The sequence below is a fragment of the Mauremys reevesii genome, linkage group 5, assembly GCF_016161935.1.
Source record: "Mauremys reevesii isolate NIE-2019 linkage group 5, ASM1616193v1, whole genome shotgun sequence".
Lineage (NCBI taxonomy): Eukaryota > Metazoa > Chordata > Testudines > Geoemydidae > Mauremys > Mauremys reevesii.
The window spans coordinates 87,284,436-87,300,882 of record NC_052627.1 but is presented as its reverse complement, the minus strand read 5'-3'; the positions used below and the strand labels follow the sequence as shown (position 1 = coordinate 87,300,882).

At 38.3% G+C, this 16,447-nt stretch overlaps 2 protein-coding genes across 3 annotated transcripts in view; one reads left to right on the top strand and one right to left on the bottom strand.

The window, feature by feature from the left end:
* Positions 1–16,447, top strand: part of LOC120405754 (multifunctional protein ADE2) — a 53,833-nt gene that overhangs the window by 8,202 nt on the left and 29,184 nt on the right. The window contains exons 3-10 of one of the 2 annotated variants that reach the window (XM_039539522.1): positions 2,332–2,715; positions 4,948–5,037; positions 5,235–5,330; positions 7,948–7,982; positions 10,439–10,553; positions 11,253–11,339; positions 13,734–13,805; positions 15,556–15,957. In XM_039539522.1, the coding sequence (XP_039395456.1) occupies positions 2,332–2,715; positions 4,948–5,037; positions 5,235–5,330; positions 7,948–7,982; positions 10,439–10,553; positions 11,253–11,339; positions 13,734–13,805; positions 15,556–15,957 (1,281 nt within the window). Of the gene's footprint in view, positions 1–2,235; positions 2,716–4,947; positions 5,038–5,234; positions 5,331–7,947; positions 7,983–10,438; positions 10,554–11,252; positions 11,340–13,733; positions 13,806–15,555; positions 15,958–16,447 lie in introns of both variants that reach the window. The other variant, XM_039539523.1, reaches the window with a different exon arrangement.
* The window catches only part of PPAT (phosphoribosyl pyrophosphate amidotransferase), a 58,561-nt gene that overhangs the window by 29,835 nt on the left and 12,279 nt on the right, over positions 1–16,447 (bottom strand). The gene's annotated exons all lie outside the window — the stretch shown is intronic.

Here is a 16,447-nt window from a genome sequence, read left to right as displayed (position 1 = left end):
CGTAACTTCTTGTGAGAAAGGGTCAGTTTTGACATTTATTTTAAAAGTTTTTCAAAAAGGTTTCAGACTTGTTGAAATGGGATGCTTTGACATTTTCTAAATGAAAAATTCTGGAGTAATGTTCAATCCACCTACCCACTGAGACCCAATCCAGAACAATTTCAAGTCATGCAAATCTTGAAGTCTAGCTTATATGCAGTCTGATTTACCCATAGAAATGTTGGCCAGATGCAGAAGCTAAATAATCACCCCAAACTGACATGCTCCTTAGTCATGAGTTGTGGAATGTGCAGAGTTAATGGAAGACCTTCCTCATTCTGCACCTTGGGCCCTTTTCTTCCTTTCTCTCTCTAGCCTCAGTGGTTGGCTCTTAGATAGCAAAATGATAGCCACTTAAAAATATCTAAGATACAAATAGAAAGCAGTTGCTGCCAAGACAACCCCAATAATTCTGAGCTGCAACCACTTCAAGCTTCTTTGGTGTTCACTAAAAGGGAACTGGATAAATTCTTGGTGGTTAAGTCCATAAATGACTATTAGCCTCTGTTTGTCAGCGGATGGAGATGGATGGCAGGAGAGAGATCACTTGATCATTGCCCGTTAGGTTCACTCCCTCTGGGGCACCTGGCATTGGCCACTATCGGTAGACAGATACTGGGCTAGATGGAGCTTTGGTCTGACCCGGTACAGCCGCTCTTATGTGATCCAGTGTGATTATTCCTGTAGTGCTCAACTTAACTGCAGAAGAAACAATCCTATGCTCCTTTAAGGCAAATGTAGAAAGACTAGTTGGTAAGTCACCTGGGAATAGCCTCCCCACCTGTAGTGTATCAATGGGCCAGCAGTTGCAGAGGTTCCTAGACTCTGACTTGTGACTTAAAATTGAAAAGGGGGGAAATGCTATTTATTAGTAAAGCTTCCTTATGAGCAGAATGGCTTATAGAGATTTATGCACAATGACTATTCCCTCTAGACCAAGTTTATCACCAAATAGGTTTATTCACATAAGTATCTGTCACTGAATCAGACTATGCTAGCAAAGGTCATTTTTGCCACCATACAGAACTTAATGACTGAAGTACCCAACTACCACAGCATGGTTTACCATTTGCAAAGGGATGGTTGTGAAGGCAAGAGTCACATAAACACACTGATTGCAAAATTTATGCCAACTACTCTGCACTTCCATACTTGCACTTCTCTGTAAGTATTGAAATCACTAAGAAAACAAAAAAAGGAAAATAATGAAATTTCTAAATCTACAAAAACATTAGAAAGACCTAATCCTATTTCATTGTTTCACATGGAATACAAAATAAAGTAGTTTTGTAAACTGATTTGATCAGAAAACTGAAGTCCTAATTGAATTTACTACTACTGTCTAAAACAAAACAATTTTTAAAAAACATTTATTAAGAGAACATATTTTAGCACACTAGGAAATTGTGGCATTCTCCCCCCAATTTCCCCAAAAATTTAAAAACTAGTGGTTGCTAGTACAAAAAGTACAATTTTGTACCAAAGTACAATTTGAAAAATTTCAAATGAAGGAAATAAATTATCTAAACCACTTATAAAATAAAAATATTTTTACTAATATACACAGTAAGTTCTCTAATTTGGTCATATAGTCTTTTATATTGTACTGTATTGAGGAAAAATTGGCTCCTAGTCCTACCTCTTCCATTGAGTTCTTGTGATTTTAGGCAAATAATGTGTGCCTCGGTTTCTCCCAACAGGGTTGTTTTGCAAGGATTAAGCCTTTGACTCTACTAATCTTTACACACACTTAATTTTGTGCACCTGTGCAAACCCAAAGGAATTACATTGCATAAAGCTAAGCAGATATATAAATGTTAGCGAGAATGAGGCCTAGTTTATTAGTGTTTTTACAGCCCTTTCAGATCATGATGACAATGTAAAGCACTACATCATGAAGTACTAGTAACAGCAAATGTCACCCCAAAAGTATTTAACTTAGATTCATTTTTTTTGGAGGTGAAGGGCAGCAAAAAAAAAAAATCCTTCTCTCAAGTTAGTGCATTTTGGTTTAATTATATTACTGTCTTTACAAGACAGAAGATACAGTTTTATCATTAACAGTTTTGTTTGATACCTTGATTTTATTTCTATATTTGCTCCAATGTTGTGAATAAAAAAGTGAAGAATAAAATATTTTCCTTCACTCTCATTCTCTCTGCCCTCCTCTACCCTACCCCACCCCACCTCATGCAGGTAACCCATACCTGTGTCTCTCCCCCACCCCACCTGATGTAGGTAACCCAACATCAATATTAGAGACATCCAAAAATCCACCTTTTATTCCAACAGTAGCAAACGAAGGAGGAAAACACTGGACTGTCAATGAAGTCAGAGCTCTAATACATATATGGTCAGACAAACACATCCAGCAACAACTTGAAGTGACAGTGAGAAATAAAAGAATATTTGAACAGGTTGCTGCTAGGCTTCAAAAATTCGGAATTGAAAGGGACTGGAAGCAGTGCAGAACAAAGTATAAAAACTTAAAACATGAGTACAAAAGCATAAAAAATGCCCAAGACTCAGGGAATACAAGTAAAAGTATGAAATTTTTTAATGAACTGGATGCCATTCTGGGACACAACACTGGAGAGCAATCAAGCAAATCAGATAATGAAGAAGGTGAAAGGCCTACGGAATGGATAGAAGCTAAAACAGAAAAGGACTCCTTAGGTAAGAACTTAGCTATAAAAACATTTACAATTATTAGTTTCCCAGCACTGATGTGTCATTTAAAAAAATACATAGCATTTAAACGTTTAAAAAAAATAAGTGCTGAAGGAAGCATGGCAGTTTGTCTACTTATAAAACATTATCTTACTATGTATTGTAACTTTTCATGCAAGCTAATTATCTCCTGCTATATAAAAGGGATTGAGAAACTAAGGGCTTGGCTACACTTGCAGATGTGCAGCGCTGGGAGTTACAGCTGTGTTCGTACAGCTGTGTAGGGAAAGCGCTGGTGTGTGGCCACACTCACAGCTACCAGCGATGCAGTGTGGCCACATTTGCAGCGCTGTTGGGAGTGGTGCATTATGGGCAGCTATCCCAGCGTTCAAGTGGCAGCAACGTGCTTTTCAAAAGAGGCGGGTGGGGTGTGACAGGGAGTGGGGGAGGGAGAGGGAGAGAGAGTGGATTTTTGGAGCCGACACTGTGTGTCAGCTCCCTGCCTTGCAAAATCTGAAAATTTCCTCGACCCCTCATTTACTCTTAACTGCAAATAGCCTGCAGACCAGATAAGCAGCTGCTCCAACGGACTCCCTTTCTCTCCCTTCCCCCCCCCCCGCTGTTTCTCTCCTCAAGCAAACACTCATCCCCCTGCCTGCCTCATTCACAGCAAGGTAGTGGGTTATCTCAATTGATTGTTCACAGTCAGTTACAGATTGATCACAGCAAACAAGAGCTGTGTTTGTTTTTTAGATAAGCAGCTCCCGGAGCCCTGAGTTCACAACAAAACAAAGAGAGGCATCATAACAAAGCAAAGAGTAATTTAGTTAAAAGCATTCTGGGATATCTCCTAATACCCTGGAGGCCAATAACAGCGCTGCATCACCAGCACTGCACTCGTTATACCCCAAGCAGACCAGGTGTACAGCCAGCGCTGCAGCCAGGGAGTTGCAGCACTGGATGTGCCTTGCAGGTGTGGACAGTTACTAAGTTGCAGCGCTGTAAAGCCTCCACCAGCGCTGCAACTCTCCACTGTAGCCAAGCCCTTAGATGCATAAAGGCAAGGGAGAAAAAGTGTTTTCAAAGGGTATTTGAAAAGTGGTAGAGAAGTTAGGAGTTGTATATAATTTTACACACACACACACACACACACACAGAGCAGAGGAGTCTGTTCTTGCACCAATGTGGGTATGTCTAAACTGCAATTAAACACCCATGGCTAACTCATGCCAGCTGAACTCAGGCTTGTGGGGCTCAGGGGCTGTTTAATTACAGTGTAGATATTCAGACTCAGGCTAGCACCTGGGGAACGTTTACACTGCAGTTAAACAGCCCTGCAGCCCAAGCTCAAGTCAGCTGGCATCGGCCACCAATGGGTTTTTAATTGAAGTGTAGACATACCCTGAAAGACGAAGACCAGTCCATGATCTAGTTCAGAGGTTCTCAACATACCACTGGGATTACATAGAGGTATTCCAGTGGGTATAGCAACTCATTTAGATATCTGCCTATTTTAACAACAGGCTACATAAAAGGCAGTACAAACTAAAATTTTCCACACAGATGACTACTTGTTTATACTGATCTAAATACACCATACATTGAAATGCAAGTACAATATTTATATTCCAATTTATTTTATTATACAGCAAAAATGAGAAAGTAAGCAATTTGTCAGTAATAGTGTGCAGTGACAATTTTGTATTTTTATGTCTGATTTCGTAAGCAAGTTGTTTTTAGTTGAGGTGAAACTCTGGGGTACGCAAGGCAAATCAGACTCTTGAAAGGGGTCCAGTAGTCTAGAAACTTTGAGAGCCACTGATCTAGTTAACAACGCCACCCCTCTCAAATTCTGAATGCACTTCCTCCTTTGGTCCAAAAGAGTCTAAATCTGTCGACCTTTAGGACAAACTGCAATATTTGTCTAGTCTTCCAAGCTTTGTGAAAAAGGAAGAATTGTGAAGTTTGTGAGTGGAATGGTGGTAGGATCTGTGTTTATTTTCTCTTTGGTCATTGTTGGATAATAATATTGAGTGAAATTGCTGCATCTGTAATTCACGGGATTTTTTGTTGTTGTTGTTAGTATTCGTCAAGGGTACCTACAAGCCTGTTTTAGGCCCTTTTTCATTTTGATTTTTAACAAAATTAAATAATCTGTAAAAAGGTAAAGTAAAATTTACATTTTTGCAATAATTCTGTAGTTATGGGTTGCCCTAATTCAATACATTATTTACCCAGGAATACCTGGAGACACAGGTGAAGAGGACTCTGTTAGTAATATGTCAGAAGATCTACAGGTCACACATATAGAGAAAGTTTCTGACACAGGTAAATAAAAGTTTCTATTTTACATAAAATCCTTAATTTAGTAAGCCAATTCATATCTAAAAACCACTGGAGAGATATTCTGAAACACTAGTTGGACAACATAAAGGCCTACAAATCCTAAGTAGAAGAGAATGCCAGCACCTTATGTAGTGACATCTATGCTTTTCATTAATTCAGTGTGCATTATACATTTATAGTGCTCCCTGACAAATTCAATGAAGACAAGTCTGTAAGCAATCTTTTAGAAGAACTAGGTGCCACACATATAAAGGAAGAAGAGGATATTCGTTTAGGTGAGTCAAATGGAATTTACCATTATTTCTTTTTGTTTTACATAAACCCTGTCAGTCCAAGATTCAGAATTATTATATGCTATGGTATAACAAAGTATGGTATTTTGATTAACATTCATGTAAAATTAGAGAAGAGGTCAAAATCTCAAAAACAGAAAATACACCATAAGGTGCTTACAGTACTCTATACTCACATATTCTTTGCAAAGATTCAGGACTAAATACTGTCTGGCAGAGGGGAAGGGGAAGCTTAACACCTAACTGGAAAGATGTGGAAATGCCTTTTTATTGCCTTGAATATTTCCAGGAAAGGAAACTCCATGACCTCCTTTGGTAGCCTTAAGCACAGTATTCAGCCTCTAAGCAGAGTATTCTCAAAAAGTTTTAAATGTCAAATTTAAATTTGACAGATGAGGTTTCTGTAACCACTACTTCAGAGAATCTGGCAGCTTCACATGTACCAAGAGGGAAAGATGAGACAAGTTAATCAGATACTCTATCACTTATCACAAGAAGTAATCTCATGTCTACTGGACAGCATTGCTCTTGCCCATCTATCAGTGACAGAGAACTACACTCTATTAATTTAAACTCACTAAAATTCTGCCTGTGTAATAAAAGCACATAATTACACCCTTTACAGATCCCCATGACAAACAGCATGCTTAGATTCTAAGGGAAGGAAAAACAGGCAGTCATGTCATTTCCCATAAAAATCTAATTTGAGAGAGAGAAAAAATAGTTCTTGTGGATCAGAGTTAAGGCTATTTGTAAAATGTGTAAAGTTGCTGATGTTATGTTATCTGAATGTATGAACCCAAAGGATAAAGGAATTATAGGTAGAGCTGGTAGTGCCACATATAATTAAGATATACTTCCCATTATGAGACCCTGTTTTCAGTTGCATAAAACTTCGCTAACTTTAACCTTTTGGGCTGAAATTTTCATGCCAAGTAACCATTGTATCATGATGCATGCGCACACACACACACACACACACGCACACCCCAACTTAATTAAGGTTGCAAAAACAATCTTAATTCTGGCATTTCTTAATTTTTCAGTGCTTGACTTCACTACATTTAAAAAAAGATTATACACGTTACATAAAACAAACTACATAGGTTACCTTAGTCATTGCCATTTTAAAATATATTTTTTAAAACTATATATTCTTGTAACAGTTTGTAAGAAGGAATAGTAGTTTTCTCCAGTGATTAATCCTTAAACAAAATGAAATTTTGTAGTTTGGCAGAACTGTGATTGAGTGAGCACTGACATTTCAAAAACTACTGTTTTCAAGTGTAACTCTGCTAAAAACACCTCTTGAATGACACTTTGCAGTTTCTTATTCCAGAAAATAATTCTATCCTGCACTTCCCCAGTTCAAATAAGAAAGTTTAATCATTCTAAATACAGAAGATAATACCACTCAGATTTTTATGGTTACTTTGCTAATGAAATGGGGTGGGAAAAAGAAGAATGATTGACACTACAAAAGTCCTCCATGATATTATGTTTGCAGTAATACCTTTTGATATGTTCAAAATGAACGTATAGTGAGAAACTGATGGTTGAAGCTCCTTGTATAGTCCAGTACTTCATAGATTCCTATGGTGATGAATAAGATTAAGACTTTGTCACTGTTATTTTTAGTAAAAGTCAGACAGCTTGAGGGCGATAAATAAAAATTCACAGAATCCCGTGACCTCTCTCTGACTTTTACTAAAAATAATGGGGGAAAGGGGGCTGATAGGAGAGGACTGAAGCCAGAGCCCTGCTGCAATGAGGAGTCCAGCACATGCAGCGGCTGAGAGCTCTGCAGCCCATGAGCTTCAGTCCCACCACCCCAGGGCGGATGTGGAAAATGTCACAGAGGTCTCTGAAAGTCACAGAATCCATGACATAAATCTTATCCTTACTGATGAACAATGAATGAGGTGAACACAGAGGCCTCCTCAGCTAGTATAAGTTGTCCCAGCAATATTAAAAATCAATAGATCTAGGACAATTTTCACCAGCTGAGAATCTGCCACTGGTCCTTTACAAATACTCCCTTTTAGCAGAACATTACCAAAAGATTGTGTGCATCAGATAGGCATGTGGTTATTGGACAGACTCAGATGTTGCAGTTTAAAAAAAAAAAAATTACATTTGCAAAGAAGGTTAATATTGCATTTTATATTCACAAAAATATGGAAATTCAGTTAACCTTCCATCAGATAGGAAGATGCCCAGATGTAACTAATTATTACATAGTCACACCCCTTTTGAAGTCCGATGTTTACCTGAATTTTCTAGATATGAATCTGAGCCATAAGCTTAGAAGTGAGTAATATCTCACTTTGTTGTAAGAGGAAAATGAAATAGTGTTAGTCAAAATCCTGGTCTAACTGCCTCAGTGCCCATTTCAGCATTACTACAAATTAGTTGAGGGTTCTCAATTTATCTCCCTCTCCCCACCCCCCGCCCGAAAAGTACAGTCTCTAAATAGTGCCTACTTTTAGAAGTACCAGCCCACACATCTCTCTACTTGTAGGAATTCCTCTAAAATTACAGTTGCTACTTAATCATCTTTTTCTAATAATGTCTCTATTTCACCTTTGCATTCCAGTAGCTATCTCAATGGATTTGCCAGCAGAGGGTGCCAAAGTAAGGCATTTATTACAAAAAAGTGTCTTAAATTTTGGCAATAAAAGCCTAAGACAGCAGTTCTCAACCTTCTGGGGCTCAGGACCCATTAGTAAATGGGTATGGCCTGTTGTAACCCAGAAAATAGTCTTGAGGTGGAAACCCTGGAGTGGTTTCGGTCAACCTCTGACACCCCCCGGGGGTGAGGGGTTGGGTCCTGCCTGGCACTTACCGCACAGTGGCAGCTCCTGTGTTGTGGGGCTGGCTGGCCTTGGCTCCCCACTCCAGCCACTGCAACTTCTGGGGTTGCAGCGCCACTCAGGTTTGGCCTTACTCCCATGACTGGACTAAATTTGAGAGAGTGGAGTTGTGACCTAGCTCACAGGGCCTACCCTGGCTCCCATCATCATAACAGCTGGGCTAAAGCTGAGTGGCACTACGAGCTACCACACAACCCTTTGAAACATTCTGGTGACCACTTTTGGGTCCTGACCCAAAGGTTGAGAAACCATGTCTAGGACAGTCTAAATCCATTGTTAAGTTTTGCTTACTCTGCTACTGGGCATGAATTAGTCATATCTTTCATGAATCCATATCAAACACTAAATATTTATTTTGAGTTATTTTTTTAAGAATTTTTAGGCAGGTTCATTCTAGAAATGTATTCAAAGGGGCTGATTACTTCTACTCATGCAAAGGGTGAAACTGAATTCACTCAGAGGCAAAAACTAGTCTATTTGTGTGCGCGCGCACACACTCCCCCCAAATTTTGCATAGACCCATCTATCAAGGCCATGGATGAGGTCCTTACAATATTAAGTGCTTGGTTTAATTGTATTTCTCTTAGTCTTGTTCTATGAAAGATCAGTAAAAAAAAGAAAAGCAGCTTCCAAAGACACCTATCTTCCTAACATGCTTTAACAAAAAAAACAAAAAAAACCACAACACTGATCTATGCAAGTTATCTAGGTTCAAACAAATGTAGCAGTATGAAGAGATATTACTACTTCGTAGTTCATCTTTCCTAGGGATTCCCCCACCCGTCTGATTTTACTATAAGGCATGTCCAAGCAGATCTGTAGGTAGTCTTGCTGAGATAAGTTCCCACGCCATGACTTTAAAAACCACTGTGCTTAAAGTTAGGTGTTTAAGTCCATATGTCTCAGACACCCAAATAAATGGCCTCTTTAGAAAGGCTGCTGCTGGGTGCTCAGGACTTTTGGCGAGACAGGTGACAGATACAGATTTCGGATCCTAACATAGTGCATTTCAGCAAAGGGGGGTTGGCAGAGTACTGGATATTTCTGTTTCAGTCACTTAGATAGTCAAATAATGCATATATCCACAGAATCTCAGCGCTATGTACACAGAGCCACAGATTTGCCCAGCACTTTGCAGAGAAAATAAAGCTGCAAGGAATTTACAAGCTTGGTAATCTAGGAATAAAGAGAGTTTCCTCAGGACTTACCCTGCAGCAATGTTCTCTAGTTTCAACATCTTCAGGTTCTTAGGCAGCCAATTTGTGCTACAGATGACAAACATGAGACTGAAATTTAGTGGGAGGTGGGGGGGGACTCCTAATTCCGGCACACAAACCAAAGAAAATGGGATGCAGAGAGATGGTCTGTGAAGGGACAGAGAAGATGACTAGAGAAGCTGCTACTACACTGCTCTAATCCCCAATGAACACAGCAAAGTGTCTTGCTGCATACCAAGCCAGTCATGCATAAAGTAGAGATTGAATGTGGCTATTGGCAAATGCTCATAACTTGGTTTGACTAACCAGTGCTGAGGGAGCCAAGGCATATTAGAACTAAGGTAAAAGACTGTGCTTGATATTTGCTCTGTGTAGATGGGGTCTTAAAGTCTATGGCTACACTGCAGTTGAGAGAGACACTCCCAGCCCGGGTAGATAGACTTGCTAGCGTGCGGGGAAGGAAAAAAAAAAAAAAAAAGGTGGGGGGGAAAGGGGGTTGACACTATGGCTTGGGCAATAACTCAGACTTTCAAGCCTACCTGACCCCATAGGTTTGAGCTCGGTTGGCTAACCAGAGCTGCAACATCCAAACTGCTATATTTGTCTGCCCAGGCTGAGAGGCTCCCTTCCAACAGCAGTGCAGACATACCCAGAGTGCCCTTTGCTAAACTTTTAGCAGTAATTTCCAAAAAGAGCTGAAACGGTTTAGATTCTTGGTTCACAGGAAGTGAGCATTATGATGTTAATGTTGTACAGAAGGCTAAAGCAAAGCAACAATTGACAAAAGCAAAACAAGTCCACACTGATTTTTTAGTACATTTTTAATAACTTATTAAAGCTACAGATCACATTTTGTTGATTAATGTTTAATGGCAGTGTTCTCCAATGGACTAGAAGCCAGCCACTGACCCTTTGTACAGCCTCGCACTTTTACCCTGTCTATATCAGTTTCTCCAGCTGCATAATAAGGATACGAATAAATTCTTGCCTCATTTGCCAGTCACAAAGGGAGTGCCACCAAATGGAGGAGAACCAATTAAATGGGAGACAAACACTCCTTCCCACCCCAGAGAAAAAGCATAGAAGCATGTCAGCAGTAGCCAGTAGAGAAAAAGGCAAGTCATGGTAGCACAATGTAAACAAATGGCACATTTTTAGAATGTGTCTTGTTTGTGGATTGGGAGTGTAGCATTCTCCTCTATTGTCAGTCTTCCATTGCAGATACACTGTGAACATGGCATCACAATGCACTACCACTGAGAAGGCAGACTATGCATTTCTTGCCCTTTTTCAGTCTAATTCAATGCCCACTGAAATCAGTCCATGGAAGTCACTGTACCAGATCCTTTACCAGAATCACTATATTGCCACCCTATAAAATGCACACATGCATTGTCAGTTCATTATTATTTTATTTGTGTTACTGTAGTACCTAGAGGCCCCAAATGAGATCAGGGTCCCATTGGCACTGTACAAACACATAATAAGAAACAGTTGCTCCCCCAAAGAGCTTACCATCTAAAAAATTCATTGATGGCAATTCCATTCCCACACTTAAACTGACCAATTAGAAATCACATGGTATTTATTCTAACTAGAAGAATTTTTTTAAGGATATCCCAGGTTTGTTTCAAAGTATTGCCATCAGATTTTTTAGCCAACAGTCCAAGAGAACAAAACATTTAAGTGAATTAACAATGAGAGTTATTACTCTAACAGCATGAATTTGCTGTTACAGAAGCTCTGGTGTGAGAGTGGTTATGTTTAAAACATAAATTAAGACAGTGAATTAATAATTATGTGAATTTATACAGAAATCCCTGAAGATAAAGAGGGCTTCATTAATTTCTCCCCAGAAGACTTAGATTCTACACATATAAAGAAAGAGACAATTGACATAGGTAAGTTACGCGTTTTCCATAATGATCTTGGAAGTATATCCCACTTTAGTGGAGTATTATACTGTTCTGTGAAGTCAAGTTAACATTCTTAAAGGGTTCAGTAGCACAAATACAGTTCTTGTTTTATCTCATCATTTAGTTGTACATACACAAGATTCCTCTAAACATGCTAATTTATAAATCAAGAATTAAAAAAGAACACACTTACACTTTACAGTACTATGTTGGATATAAAAATACTTTTTCTATTTGATGTGCAGACAAATACCATCTTATTTTATCCAAATAATAGAAAGTATTGGCCAAGCACCTAAAATAGCTGCCACTCAACAAAAGTTGCCATTTTAAGTCTATTCAGGCTTTTCAAAGCATTTTATGCTAGCACAGTTCTTTTAAGAGATGTATGTATGATCTCTATCCAATTGCAATAGAGAGGTTATGAATTATTTTAATAAGAAATTTAATTCAAATCACACATAAATGAATCTCATGTCAAGCATTTGAGAAAAAAAAATGGCCTAATTCAAAACAGATTTGCAAACAGTTTGTCATGGAAGTAGACTAGAAATACTAATGTTTCAGAATCAATGAGCATAGAAGTCATTAAGGACAAAACTAAGTCACATTTGGGATAAAAGGGTACAAAGGCTGATCTGGAATCTACAGGTCTCCCACACTGCATCAAAATGCGCTAAGATACCACAGGTTTACACCACAATGTTTACAGGTCTAGAAAACATGACCTAGGAGAAAGAGATTAAACAAACCCAATTGTTTCAGTCTGGAGAAGATAAGACCAAGGGGGGGGAACCTGATAGTCTTCAAGTATATAAAAGATTGTTATAATGAGGAGGGTAATAAATAGTCCTCCTTAACCACTGAGGACAGGACAAGTAGTAATGGGTTTAAATTGCAGCAAGGGAGATTTAGGTTAGACAGTAAGTTTTTCCTAGTAATTGTAAGCATAGTTAAGCACAAGAACAATTTACCTAGAGGTTGTAGAATCTCAGTCACTGGAGGTTAAGAAAAGGTTACACAAAAACACCTGTCAGGGATGGTTTATATAATATTTAGTCCTGCCTCGGCGCAGGGGACTGGACTAGATGATCTAGCAAGACCCCTTCCAGTCCTACATTTCTAGAACAACCAGAACTACATCAAAGCAATTCTATGAAGGTGACATTGTATGGGGGAGACAAAACTATATTGAGACCAGAGCAAAACAACATCCATCTAGGTTCAGACACACAACCAGGTCACACGAATGCAGCAAGAACTTTTCATGTAGAACGATACTATGAATAAGATATCATGTGGATCAATTGATTTGCATAGTATGCAAATGAAAGTGTTTTCTGTTCCTGTCATGTAATATCCATTCCAGAATATGAATCACTTAAAGACAGCAGTGCACAAATAGGTTAAAAATACAACATGGTTAAGAGGAACGAGCCTGGGACTAGGAGTTAGAGATGGGATTAGAATGCAGGAATTCCTATCCAACTCACTGGGTTGCCTTGGACAGGTCACTTAAAAGCTTAAGGATCACCATACGAATCAGACCTGTGGTCCTCTGGTTCAGGATCATATCTTCAACAGTAGCTAGTACTACATTTCAGAGGAAAGTGCAAAGATTCCCATAAAAGACAATTATGGAATAATTTGCTAAATTATTGTAATGAGACAATTAATGGTTGGTTTATGGCATGAAATATAATTTCTGAATCTCATAATGGTTAACGTATTTATCCTTCCAACACCCCTCTGAGAAGTAAAATTACTTCTATTTTATAGGAAACGTACTGAGGTACAGAGAGACTAAATGACTTGCCCAAGGGCACACAGGAAGTGTGTGGTGGAGCAGAAGACAGGGGGATCTGGGCTTCCCATTACCAGGCTAGTGCCCTAACCACTAGACCACCTCTAGCTAATAATTAGAATTGTACAGGTTAAAATGTAAAGGCCACAATCATGAGATGGCTGCTTCATCAAGTCAGTGGCTCTGCCACTTCTGTCCACTTTATAAACCAAACACAACAGAGTTCCTGTGCTAAGTAACTTGTAATGTGTATAATATATAGTTGTTATACAGAATGAGAAGTGAGGCATAAAAACAGCTACAATACAGTCTATATTTACATCACATTTGTATTTGCTTGGCAATATTTTGAATTGCCAAGTACTGGGGAGATCCATTGGATAAGTAAAACCGGTCTTAGCTTAATTCTGATTATTTTTTCGAAAGGCGAGATACAACTGTCTCAACCAGTTTGCCTAAGTGTTAAATGTTACTACAATCTTTTTAATTAAAGTTATTATAGATCTGCAAAGGTGGGGAGAATATATGCAATTCACATATCAACAGATTTAACATAAAACTGCATTTTTTTCTAGATGATGATTCTATAAGCACTACTTCAGAGGATATATCTGGCCCATCAGTAGTGAAACAGATAACTGGGACAGGTAAGTGTCCAGTTATACGTATCTCAGTTTTAAAAAAAAAAAGGGGGTAATTTCAATCACAGTAGCCCAAGGCAATCTGATCTCTACTGTGAATTCCAGCTGACATTGTTTATTACCTACTTCAATTCAGCTGTGGATAAAATTGAATTGTCAGAGAGAGACATAGTAAACTTTTAGCTACCAAAACACTTGTCTTGATTGTACACGGAGGTAAAATGTGTACATTCATCTTGTAAACCATTGCTCCCATTTTAAGGTTTTAATTAGATCAACTATTGTTCTATCAGTACAGTCTCAAGTTAATTGAAGTGAAATCATCTAATCTACACTCGAGGCAAAAATGTGTTTTTCACTAAAGTTTGGGTGCATCTATAAATTATGGTAGGAACGACAATCCCTTCATATTCTCTAGTATGTATGCTCGGAGCCTCCAGACTGGATCCTGGTGGCAGCTATTGGGTTTGAACCCCCTGAAATGGCCTCCAATATCCTGATTTACTGAGGAGCAGGCCCTATACCAACTTTACTCAGTGGGGCAGGACTCCAGGAGCGCTGTCTGCACACTAGGCTCTGTTCTAGCAGTAAGAACTGCTAGAATAGAGTCATAGTGCATATAAGTACTTTCTGTACGAGCACCAGAGAGAGCTCCTACCACACAATCACTATGAACAGAGGTCACATTCCAACAAGTTACATAAGCACACTCTTAACAACAGGCCATTGAAGCTTAAAGAACTATTCCCATGTCTGCAGTTAAGCTTCTGCTTATGTAATTTGCTGGACTGTCCCATTGTTGTTTTCTTTAACTATATTATTTCCCACTCATATTGAACTATTAGAAAATTCTGTCACTCTTAGTAGTTTAATCTTAAATTACATAGATCTTCAACTGAGCCAGCTCCAAAAATACAGCTTTGTGTTTTAGCCAATTCCTGACAATCATTTATTTTTAAGAAGTCTCTTTCTAGCTTTCATCACTGGTCTCATTCTGCAGTATATCCAAAACTCTGCAGTTCATTAGATACAAGGTTAAAAAGTACGGTATTATATTACACTTCTATTCAGACCAGTTACACTGACTTCCCAAATACCTAAGAATTAGGTTCAGAATCTTAAACACTAACCTTTAAATTTATTTTGTACAGTACTTGTTCCCATACAGTAGCAAAACATACTTCTTCTTGGTGTTCGAACTTACACTCACACTTTGCTCTATACCCAATTTATGATTGATGTCACCACCCAGACACTAGGAAACATCTAGATACTGAGCTTTTGCTTATCTAGCGTCTCTACCTGCTACAGTTTTCGTCTTCATGATGCTTTTGTACTAGTACATCCCTTTCCACTTCTAAAGTTAATATGAAAATATTCTTATTGCTGATACAGAAGTTGCTGTTTATGCTTGAACTCTAATTGCTACTCTCTGTACAGCTTTGATACTAATGTTTTAAAGTTAATAATACATTGCAACAATAAAACACAGACAGAATTCTGTTGCCATTTGAAGGCAACTTAGGTTTTATCTGCAGAAAAATATATTTGCATGCATGACTGAACCTTTCCCATATATTATTGCAACATATACACCTTTAAAGTCACAAAGTTCTTCCTGACAAACTATTCAGAAACCCTAGTTCAAATGTTAATTCACTCCACACTCCATTACTGAATAAAGTTTAGCTACAGATATACTTTTATTTGTGTGTATTCTGCAATCCTCAGTTATTTGTTTCATTCATATTTTCAGACAATTTAATTCCTTTGGATGAAGCACAGAATCACTTTAAGGTTATTACAGTTCATGATACAGGAGCAGGAAAACACTGGAGTGATAATGAAGTCAGAGCTCTGATAAATATATGGTCAGATGAGAAGATACAACAAATGCTTGAAGGAGCAACAAGAAATAAAGAAATCTTTGAGGAGATTGCCAGAAGGTTAATGAAATTTGGCATAGACAGAGACTGGAAGCAGTGTCGCACAAAGTACAAGAATTTAAAATATGAATACCGCGCACTGCAAAAAGAAAACGATCATCTTGGCAATCCCAGACGAAAGATGAGGTTTTATGATGAAGTTGATTGCATCTTCAGAAGACAACCTCTAGTTGCATCTAGCTGGGGATGTGAAAGTTCTAATCTCATATCAGGTATTAGACCAGTAGTGAAAATACCACTCTCAAGACTAAACTTATAAACATGACAATTTTCTGCTCTCTTTGACATTGAGCATTGGAGTTTGTTAAAGTGACAGGTTGTAGAGATAGTCTGACAGGTTTTGTAAAATTATATGGATGGTGAATTCTAAGAGCAGTAGCAAATAAGAGCATAGGCTTTATCATATCCAAGCAAAATGAAGGTGTAAAGACCAGGGAGCCCATTTCTATATAGTAAAAAGTGCTCCCCATTAATCTGATAACAGCTGTGTCATGGGGTGATACACATCGCTGCCTAGGATTATATTTTAGCCCAGATGTAATTATTACCTACTTCATAAACTGAATCAACCTCAAGTTATACTGTTTATTAAAAACATTTAAAGATATTGCTTTCATTTTGGAATTCTAATGTGGTCTTCACAAACTTCATTGAAGAAAAAATGTCATGCTATAATTTGACAATGAATCATTTGAAAACATA